Here is a 12052-nt window from a genome sequence, read left to right as displayed (position 1 = left end):
AAAATCCCATATTTTGTAAAAATTGACATTTTTACAATAAAACAAAAAAAATATTTAAATTGACATTTTTACAATAAAATAAAAAAAATATATAAACATTAATATATATAAATTAAAATACGAAATAAACAGTATTAGTTACTACCATAAGTTTTGATAATATTATAGAAAGAAAGATACTATAATAAAAAATGTTGTAATTTTTTTTATAGAATTAAATCATTTTGTAAAATTAATCAGTAAAGCATAGCAAAAAAAGTTAAAATACAGAAGAAATACAAAAGAGTTAAAGCGCAGAATCCTAAAGAGATAGTAACTGAAGTAAACTGAATGAAATGTTCATCAAGATAAAATACAAGATGCATGATAATAATATTATACGAAAATATTTTAAATTAATATTATAATTATAATAATAATTATATAATTATAATATAATTGAAATAATGCCGGTGATTTGCTAATAATCAAATGCAATGCGGTGATAATTGTTGTCATGACCAAGAACCGCAACACCGCTGATATAATGTTCAGTTCTATGCATAATCTGTTAATGATTTGTGTTCATCTGTTAATGATTGTGTGTTTCCTTATTAAAAGAGAAAATAGACCACAGACTATAAAATGAGAAATGAAATAACCATTTGCAAAGTTACATCTGACTGACATATTCACGAAGAGAGACAGTATAATAAATATTAATGTAGATTTAAAAAGATACGTATAATTTTTATACATATTTATCTAGCTTTTAAATATATGAAAAATTCTTGTATCGCTTATTCAGCTCTTGATTTTTGCGAAATTTCGTTTAAAATGACTTAAAATCTAAAATCATATGCAAAATAAAAGATACAATAATGTCTCTTTACTCTCTTTAGCAATCACCATATAAAGAATTCTATGACTAGATTGATACACTCGATTCTTCTGAGTTCAGCCAGCAAGGGAATTGCTGGAGATCGATTTTGCGACGTCGAAGTTGGAAGTTGCGCGCACCAGAAGTCCCTGTGCAATTCCTGAATCACTTCGGCCAAGACGTTACTCGAGACCAAGGTCAGTGGTGCAGTGGCTGCAACCGAGGTCTCCGTTACTTTTTTGCTCGTTCCTCGCTGACTGGGGGCGAACGGAGAGGAGCGGAATAATTGCGCGGATCATCGTCACGTTATTGCCCATTAGAGGAGAACGGGGGGCACACAAAACACAGAAGCATGTCGCAAGAGATAAATCAATGTGGCAGGATAATATACCGCGACGCTCATTCCCACGAGCACGATCTACCCTCCTCATCTATTCGCGATCTCCCCGGTGCTTCGATGGTACGGTTTCATGGCTTTGTCGTCGTACAAAATGTTGAGTATGAGGTATTTCTTAGAACAGATGGATAAACTTTACGGAGGAAAAGGAAGGAAAATTATTATAAATTTCTCTTTCTCTCTGCCCCTCTTATTCTCTTTATATTGTTACACTTCCTATTTAAGAGCCAGATAAATGTACTCATTTAAATGCGAAGGACACAGTGAAGCCGAAGTAATGTTTCATTCGGACAGTGCCAGTGCGCTCAAATGAAATGCTTATGATTAATGCTGCCAACACTGCACAGGAATGTTAATCGAACTCGCTGCGATCGCAAAAGTGCTTTCTTTTTCTTTTAAATGTCGTTCTTTCTGCGCTGCGTACGATAAGCCTCGTTATCGAGACATCGTAGACACCGTCTCATTAATTATTGCTCGCGCACATTTTATTCTGTCGATAATTCGTCCGACCGGTTTGTCTTGACAATCAATTGCAGACTCATCGAACTGTGCGTGAGCAATCATAACGTTGGTCAACGATTAGTTATTCCCATAGTTAGCTTTAGACCCCGCTCCAAATTATGACTTGTGAGTCATGGCAGTCTTACGTTATCAAATATGAAAGAAAAATCAGTTAACTTTTTTTAAAACATTTTTAAACTTTCAAAATTTACTTTATATTAAAGCTTTATATAAAATTATAAAACTAAAATTTTAAATTATAATAAAATTAAATTATATAAAATTTTAAAATATTATAAAAATTTCTTAATCAAATTTTCATTTTTCGTATAATTTTTATTCGTTATGTTTTTCTTATAAAATTTGCACAAATTGTCAGTAGCATATTTTTAAACGAGCTAGAGCTTATTTAAAAGTTAGAAAAATATACTCGAGCTAAGGTCAATTTTAATTTAAGGATGTTTGTACTTGTGTAACGTAACTTATTATACCGCGAAAGGTACTATAAAAATTTTAGCATCGTAGAAATCTGCGTCGTTGAAATCTGTTTCTTCAATTTGCATTTTCATGACTGAATTCTTAGACACGCATAAGAAAAACACTGAGGAAAGAAATCATAAGTACGCATATCTCTATGCAATATTTTCCATAAAGCATAGAAAATTCCATTCTGTGGAGGAAAGTAATGTTGCGGAAGAAATTAATAGTTGCTGAAGTTATAACGACGCCATAAACTTTAACCTTTTCTCGAGAGGAAACATACAACAACATAATCAAAAATTAATCTCATGATAATAATTCGTTGCTTGCATTTTATGTGCATGATAAAAAATACATATATATTGTATTTTTATAAATTATGTGAAAAATCTACAAAGGTCAAATTTATCGACGATTTAATATCTTTTTTAAGGAAAGGATTTTTATTTAAAATAAAAACATTAACTCTCATTTATTACATTTTATAATATTTTATAATATATCATACTTTTACTAAACATTTTATTAAATAGATATATATATATATATATATATAATATATATTCTTGTATAAATTCTTGTAAATTTAAAAAAATAATATAATATTTGCACTTTTATTTAATAATAAAATAGGTATAAGACATCGTTAAAAAAATGTTGCAATAATTTAAATTTAATAAATAAAATCTCAAACGTGTTTAATTTTTTTAAGGAATAAATAAATAAATTGTAACTTTTTTTTAAAGACACAATTGCTATTTTAATCAATCCAGAATTAATTTTTTATGTCTCTTTTTCATCGTAATTATCGTTTGATTAATTTACATGAATTGTACCAGCTCCCTATATCTGCAATCTCAGAATGTACATTTCATAAGAAATGATTTTATGAATCGTAATGCCTTGAGGCTTGCATATCAATGATAGATGGTATCGTAAATAACAAGATGTAGCTTCCGTCGTGAAAGCAAATTACGGAGAACTTAATCAAAGATACGATCTATATGTCTCGATTGCAAAATAAATAAATTATTACTTTTTTTCATACTCCTGGTAGAAGATAATTGCGATATAATGCATTTTATATACGGTTGTAGAAAATTTTTTCTTTGCATTATACATTTTGCAGAATAAGCTGTCGTCTATGTTATTATATTTAGAATATTTTGATATTCTGCAAAATTTATCATTAATGTATATAATATACATATGTATAATTTTTTTGTTATAAAAAATTAGAAATATGTACAAATATCAGTAATAAGTATATCAAAAAATCAGTGTGTTTTTCTATTTTTTATTTTATTTATTATTTTGTTACTAATATTTTTCTCATTTTTTATATACAAAATTTTTAATATTTCATTAATTATAAAACACAGTATATATATTTGTGTAATATATTATATACATTTTTTTATTTTCTTTCTCTGTAGTAAATAAGAGATATAGGTCAGTACGAAGTAATAAGCCGAAGTAATAAGCCGAGGTTCACGATGTGACATTTGAAGTATATTTATTGAAGTATTATTCATAATTAAATAGCATAATTATATGTATAGTTTTTTTTAATTAGATTCTCGCCGATGAAATATTGTCCATTAAACCATTCACCATCAAACATGAGACTATTCCTGGATTAATGTGCTATGTCTGTTTGCTATGTCAGTATCTAATGCTCTCTAATTCTTGTACACCCAATGTATGACGCAAACACACGGATACATATATTGCACTCGAGTCACGTATCCAGGTTTTGACCTACTGACCTACACGATCCCGTGACGTCACGGGAAACAGCAATAGGACGGCGAAAGGGTGGCAAGGCTGGAATAGGTGGAACTTCAATATGACGAAGGAAATGTTTTTCTCGGTATGCTGAAACGATGGGGATAATTCAGATGTTATAAGCATTTTACGTGAGGTAAAAAATTTTTATACTTTTGATATTTAAATATAATTTAATTTTTCATAAAATAGAGAAATATAAAAATATTTAATTTTTAATAGAATGTCTTAATTGTAAAATAATTTATAAAACAATTTTTGTTATTTAACTCTATAGCAAACTGGTATTATAGTTTTATATTTCACGGAAAAGCTTTTTATAAAACATTTTATTACATTTTTGTTGATGCAATCTGCAATCAAATATAAAATACTGTGAAAAAAAAATAAAATAAAATCATTTAAGTACTTTTTTATATCTTCTAGTTATTATTAAAATAAAAATATAATTTAAAGCACACATGTTTGTGTATATATTTATTACAATTTAAAATTAGCAATACATATTTACAAAATTAATATTAATCTATCTATTAATTTAATTTATTTATTTATTTTTTAATAACATGTTTCTTGAAAAAGACATATTTTCATTCTATCAAATTTTTTTTAAATATTCAAAAGACATATTTGATAGGATAGATAAATATGTCTATATATTCGGACTCGAGGCTGTTGATTTCTATAAAATTATACAGAAGCATGGCTAAAACCTCGTTAATGTGCGTTATCATGTCTTGATATACGAAATTTTAATATTTGCTCTAACGAAGTTTTGCTCAAATTGATGTCGACTAATCGCTATATTTACCAGCCAATGTCAGACAATTAACCAAGAACGGCACCATCCTTTGTCTAAATTCTCGCGCTCTCCTTCTTCGTTTTATATGCTATTTTACAACTTTTTATATCCCTTTCTCGTATTTTTGATAGAATTTTTTCACATGATCAAAACCATCGAGTTTGTCGCAGTCTCAGCCTCCCGGAGATTGGCGAGAAGCCGAAAACTGATTAATATAAGAGGTCATCGCGTGATCGGAAGAAAAGTCTCCATCGTTAAAAATCATCAATGTCAGTAATAGCTTCCTGGTTAGATCTATTTACCATCACTCAGGCATCCTCATTCTGACAGCAACAATTTCTGCCGAATTATTTACCACCGTCACGAGTCGACAAACAAACTTGAATGTCACTGCGTCAGCAGTGAGAATTTTCTGGGGTGAATATTGAAGGGACATTTTAATTGGAATACTTGATGTAACTGAAAACGAGGTATATATAAGTTATATCAATAATACATCGTTAATATAATTCCATAATATTATAATATAATTAAAATACAAATTAATAATTTTTTTAAACATTAATTTTTCAGATAAAATATACTTAAATGTATTTAAAGTTAACTTTAATCAAAATATTTTGTTTTATCTATTTATGATCTTTATTTAAATTAATTTCCAGATTACATATGTCTTACTATTATCTTGTATTTTGTGTGAAATGTATAAAAAATATTGTTGAAAAAAGGATGCCTGCCCAAGGCTTTTTCTCCTTTATTTATTAATCTTTTAATTATTATTTATATATAATTTAGAATATTATATTCTTTGAATAATAAATGATTAAGAATTATGAAACTTTGAGATATAAAATGTATAAATGGATGTGTATTAATATATAAATAACAAAATTTTATTTTTAATTAATTTTAATTAACTCAATAAAATTTTAATTGACAGTTAATTATAAATTAAATATTCAAAAATAAATTTTTATGAAAGAAAGAGAGAGAGAGAGAGAAGATTTGGATAAATTTAAAATAAAATTTTTTTTAAATTTAAATTTATATATAATTTCAATCAAGTTAAACAACAGATTATACTAGAAATTTTTAAAAATAGCCACATTTTTACTGTTATATGCGCGATGTAAATCGTAACATGTATATGTGTCTTTCCGCTTCAAGCGTTTCTTGGAAGCGGCCCATCGTATAAACCATCTCCATATATTTTAACGAATGATTCGAGAAACGTCGATTTGCATATGAAATACAGTCTTTTCCATCTATTTCGCGGAAACGTAGAATATCCCGTTTGCCTTGACATCGTATAACGGGGTGTCTAAAATGTATCTCTACTATCACACTTGACCTCCCTTATACTTTTCCAGCGATTTCGCTGATTCATCGAATATGCTTTACAAATATCATCGATGTATCTTGGACACCGTGTAGCTTAAACATACATGACGCATTATGCGTCTCAATAAACACATCTATTTGTTCTCGGACAATTTTTTCCATGTTATTCCGCCCCAGAATTGAAACATGAAATGTTGGTTCTATCGTCAAGAAAATATTCTGCAGTCGTGTTTCATATTTTCGTCGATAAGAATTGAATCCTTACTTTTTTTGTAGCTACTTAAGCCGCTGCAGTCGGCAACATAACTACGTTGAATTATAGATTTATATCGATTTATATATTACTAGCTTAATGTTGCTATGTCTCGCTCTCTCTTTCTCTCTTCTTGAAATAGATACTTACATATTTGTCGATATTTACAATTCCTTAATTCTATTTTAATTTAATTTTTTCTTTTTATTATTTTATAATATTTTAGAGAGAAAGAGAGAATTTAATCAAACTTCTTTACTCATCTCGAAACAAAATGACGATATTTAATAATATTTAATAATAATGGCAAATTTCTAATCATTTTATCATAAAAAAATGCGGTTGCATTCTTATAATAATTTATTTTTATAATAATTTAAAATAAAACTGGAAAATATTATTTTTGTGAATCTAGATACCACATCGCGGTCTTTTACGAGTCAGTATTCACGGCCATTCTGTTTCGGATAGTCGACCCATCTCCTAGTTTCAGGCAGAACATCAGCGAGTGGATCTATAAGGTCAGTCCCGACAGTAAAAACGTGCGACCAATGCGAAATTTACCCCGGGAGTTCTCTTCCAAATGGGTCACTTTGGTAGAAAGAAGAAAGAGCGCAAGGTTACGCGCGCACACGCGAACGACGACGACGGAGATGTCGCGGAGCTATAAAAGTCGAAAACGCTGTCCGACAGCGAACAAGCGAACGTGTTCGAGACGTAGGGGCTCTCTAAGCGAATTACTTGGGATCCACACGTGGATCTCAAGGTGCACAGCCTTGAAAACCTACGACGACCGTGAAATCGATCGTAACCGCACGATGCTTTCTAGTGCAATCTTCAAACTAATGTCGGTATAAGAGATCGAATAAATCACCTGTCAATTTCACAAACCGCGACATCAACGATTTGTTACACGATGAATATCCAATTTCTTTTTTTACTGTATTATTAATTTAATATAGTTTTATGACTACGTTTGCTTAAATTATTTTAGTTTTAGTATTTTATTTAGTTTATATTTTAATATTTTTATATATTTTATTAAATAATTAGATATTTTTATGAATAATATAATTAAATAATTAAATATTTTTATATATTTTATTGCGTATATTTGTAGAACGTTAAATCTTATTTATGTATAAAATTTTATGATTTATATTTGTAGCATCGAAAAATAACGCAAAAATTTATTAATGAGATTACATAAACACCGATTTGATAAAAAATAAGATATTAATAAGTATTAATAAGTATATATACTTTTCAATAATAAAATTAATATAAAATTATTAAAAAATAAATTTTGTTAATTTTTTATCATTTTTATCAAATTATCAATATGTCAAAAATTGTTACATTTTGCTATTTATGCAATTATCTAATTTAACCTTGCAATTTCATTCTGGAAAAATTAATTAATTAATTGTAACTTCAATACAATTAATAATGCATTGGGACTTTATTTTTTTATTGATTATTAATAATTTATTTTATTGATTTTTTAAAATTAATAATTATTAATAAAATAATTTATTTTATTGATTTTTTAAAAAAACATTATTCCATTCTGTAATTTATTTAATTCTTAATTATATTAAAATATGTCACAACATTTAACTCTTTTCCAGATGTTATTTCTCTGGTCAAGAGAGGGGCCAGTTCCGAATCCCAGAGCCGGTCCATGGTTCGCCTGGTTCGCGACGGCCGTTCTATTGTGGCAATTTCGACGTCGCATCACCGGGGCAATTCTGGCGGTTTCGCCGCTAAGGTTGCTAAGAAGAAGACGCAACGCCGGTCTGGCGATCAATCAGAAAATGATATTGAAGCAGCAAAAGCGACACAGCCTGATGCAATTACACAAGCACAAGGCCATTGGTGTACGACGAGCGAAACGTCTGTACACCGGCGACGGTCCGCACATGTCCGACGACATGTCAATGATTCAAGCCGCACCGCAGATCCATTATAGGGTCACTAGAAGCGGCAGGATCTACGGCAAATACCCGAACAAGACCGCTATACCAAATGGTGGCATTCAAGGAAGCCACTGATGCCGCATTAGGATTATCGAGCCAACCACTGTCCTTGTCCCCTTGTACAAATCTCGTGATCGTCGTGGTCGTCGTTGTGTCGTTGACGTAATTTCATATCCTCTGAAATAATCGCGAATATGATATGTTTTCATATTTTTCTCTCGTGACATAAATTTCTTTTATAAGAGACGTGCTGTTCTTTTAACTTTTACGGACGATTTCGAAAGAATATGTACCATAGTCGTTTTTCGCTTTTATAATAAAAATTGAATAATCTTGAAAATTTATTAGATTATTTCTCATCTCGATGTTTGGATGGAAGCAATAATATGTGTCATATTCCAGCAGATTCATTTTCAGTACACAGAAATTATATGACGCCGTTTCGTGGAAAATTAAATGATATAATTGATTTAATAAATAATTAGTTTCAGGAATTTAATCATTTAATTTATTGTTTGTACAGATTTTTGATAATTTTCGCATAAAAAAATTAAAATTACACTTAATAGAAATAAAATATTTATATTATAAATACATTTCGGACGTTATATGAGACAAAAGATAGGATTAAAAAATTGAAAAAGAATTGAAAAATCAATAGTTGTTGTCGAACTGATTTTTTAAATATTAATTGTTACAATCTCCATCCATATTTGAGTACTTGTTTTCTGAGATTTTTCCTAACTTTGAAGGCTTAAACATCTTTATAAAGACCTGACTTTATTCTCTTTCTCGTCTTCTTCATATTCTCGAGATATTTTCAAAAGCATTGTTTAGTAAAGGCTTTTCAAAGAGATCACAACATTCAATTTTTTAATTTTGTCTGCATTCACCTTCTCTTTCATAAATACAAATCAAGAGCTACCAAGGCATTAATAATTTTGGAATTTTTAATGATTAAAAATTTAAAAAATTAAGAATAAAGAAAGTAACATATTACGCATATTTACCTAATATTTGTATATTTTACATGTAATATAAATATATATGTAATATAGTTTATCTACGTTAGGATTAATTTTAACTTACATATTAATTAGGATATAAATTGAAAATATCCAACGTTCTCAAATTTTTTTCAAATGAAGAGAAAAATGCCAATTGCAATGACGGAACGTTTAAAACGTCTTTCCCTAAGCTGTCGCGCAAGTAGTGTATCGCGGAAAAGCACTCGTTGGCATAGCCTAAGTAACAATGAAATACTGCAGAACTTTCGTATCAGAGATGTGCCAATTTGAGCGGCACAATGCCCGCGGTTTCAGAATGAGCGAATGCATGGAACATGTGCATCGTTGAGCAGAATGGTAGGTAACTGTGCCAAATTTAATCATTCAGTATAGCCGACTATAATATATACACACATACTCATATATGTCGATATACACGTCATTGACATCAGGTGCTCGCTGTACGTTGTTATTTTAAGGATTCAGAAAGATACGATACTTATAACATATCAGTTTTGTTTTTTAAATTTTATAAAATATATTAGATATATCTAGAAATTTATTATTGCCTTTTTTCTTCGATACTGATTAATTATTTTTATATACGTTATTCTGCGTTATTTCGATGAGGATTCATCATCGAGCAAATTTTTATTATTATATCATTAAGAAATTAATAGTAAATTAATAGTATGTGATTTTATCTGCTTGATGTTGCTGAGAGTTTAATATTATTTTAAAGAACGAAGAAAATTATAATATACTTTAGTAAAAAGTTTGCAACAATATATTGAAAGATTGTCATTGCAGAGATTGATACTTTTACAGCTTTTTGTGAAGTCAAGCATGCAGTCAAAGCCCGTGTGAGATGACCAAGTTCACTCGTAGTGTGTTGCTTTCACTGATGGGCGATCAAAGCCAGCTCGCGGCGTGTTGCTTTTGCTGTCAATGGAATATAAAACATAAAATGTATTCAAACAATAACATTAGAAATAATATTAATAAAAAATTAAGATGCCATTTAAATAAAATGAGAATTATAATGATTATATAATTAAAAATAAATTATAATCTATTAAAATTTAAAGACTTATTGGAAAAATAAAAGAAATGTTGTTAAGAACGTAAAAAATAGAGTGTGATTTAAGTAAATAATTTTGTAACTTAAGACTTCAATTTTGATATTCGATAAAAGAAAAATTTTCATTGTATATTCGAGTTTAATTAAGAACTCGAAACGCATATCGAAGTACTCTGTAAAAAATACTTTACGATCGAACGAATTAACAATTCAAATTCAAGTGGCAAAAAGAAATGAATAAGCTAAAATTATCACAAAGCCGCATTAATATGCGAAAATCCTGCTTTTCTTGTCTCTGACGTTCTAAATAACTATTACGTGGCATCGTAAATAACTTTAATAAAATTTTGATGAACTGTCTAAGGACCTAATTTAAATTTCTAACTGATGTAATTAACAGCGGACGTAAAGTTATCTCGTGAGAATCACCGTCGATTTTCTGACTTTAATCAAAAGGGTGCGAATAAATTACGGGGACGGCTCCATCAATGCCGTTTAAAGACAAATTGATGAACGCACAAACTCTCTCTCTCTCTCTCTCTCTCTCTCTCTCTCTCTCTCTCTTTCTCTTTTTCTCTGACTCAATTTGAATAAATGAGTATTTGTGATTTTACTAACATTTCGTGTTCAACAAAATAATAATTCTTCAATCAAAAATTAAAAAATTTTCTTTAAAAATAATCTTGTTAAAAAAGTATAAATTATATTGTGCCCGAAATATTCTGTTATTTATTTGTACATTATGCAAATCAATATACTTAAAACCATTCTTTCTCTTTAATTTTTATCTCTTTTCCTTATTGCTCTTTATTTTTGTCAAACTCTCTATAAAAAATGAAGCTTATAATACATGTAATTAAAAACTTCATGTTAACAAACTTTTAGGATTTGCAATTTAAAGTGGAATTATAGGATTATCTGGAATTTATAGAATTATTGATTATATATTTTTTATCGCATAGCACAGAATAAAATCGTATGATAAAGCTTGACTGCACCAGCAATTTAAATTAATTAATTCTGTGTGACTTAATTACATATCTATATATGTTATTATTCAAATTATTTTGCTATCTCTTCTCTATAAAAAAAAGGAATTTGATCAACCACGGCGCAAACTATGACCATATCATCACTTGCGAATTAAGGAGAATTAACAAAAAAATGATCGACACAATTGCAGCGATTGCTTAAATAAAATAATACGAATTATGCATGTGTATGAAATACTTATCGAGGACATATTATACAATTTTTATAGCCAAATGAAATTTTTAATTTCAGAGTTCGAGTGACGAGGTCCTCTTATAAAGAAGTTATTTTTAGAGGAGACGCATTCCGCATTATAATAAGAAATATTCGTCGATACTCCGCTTCTCGTCAAGTGCAGCAAAGCAGAAACATCGAAGCGGCGAACTCACAGAATCGAGGATCGATAAACCATCGTCGTGGGACATTGGAGCGAGGGCAAATTCAAGAACCGTACGACCGAGGCAACAATTTCCATCGTCCGCCGATCCTTTCCTCGCACGTTTGATAAGCTCGGAAAATCTCCGAGTGCCCG

At 29.3% G+C, this 12052-nt stretch overlaps 1 protein-coding gene across 1 annotated transcript; it reads left to right on the top strand.

Annotated features, from left to right (window-relative positions):
* The first annotated feature begins 4843 nt into the window (after positions 1-4843).
* LOC145971589 (uncharacterized) lies at positions 4844-8883 on the top strand. Its single transcript, XM_083099438.1, has 3 exons — positions 4844-5297; positions 6837-6942; positions 8053-8883. The coding sequence occupies exon 3, from the start codon at positions 8053-8055 to the stop codon at positions 8473-8475; it is 423 nt and encodes a 140-aa protein (XP_082955564.1). The 5' UTR covers positions 4844-5297; positions 6837-6942; the 3' UTR covers positions 8476-8883.
* The last annotated feature ends 3169 nt before the right edge of the window (positions 8884-12052 follow it).

Source organism: Camponotus vicinus, unplaced genomic scaffold (genome assembly GCF_025532165.1).
Source record: "Camponotus vicinus isolate PSW18456_S1 unplaced genomic scaffold, iyCamVici1.0 SCAF_5, whole genome shotgun sequence".
NCBI classification, from domain to species: domain Eukaryota; kingdom Metazoa; phylum Arthropoda; class Insecta; order Hymenoptera; family Formicidae; genus Camponotus; species Camponotus vicinus.
This window is presented reverse-complemented; position numbering and strand designations above follow the sequence as displayed.

Coding starts and splice junctions, on each gene's coding strand:
- LOC145971589 (XM_083099438.1), top strand. CDS start 8,053: ATGTTATTTCTCTGGTCAAGAGAGGGGCCAGTTCCGAATCCCAGAGCC.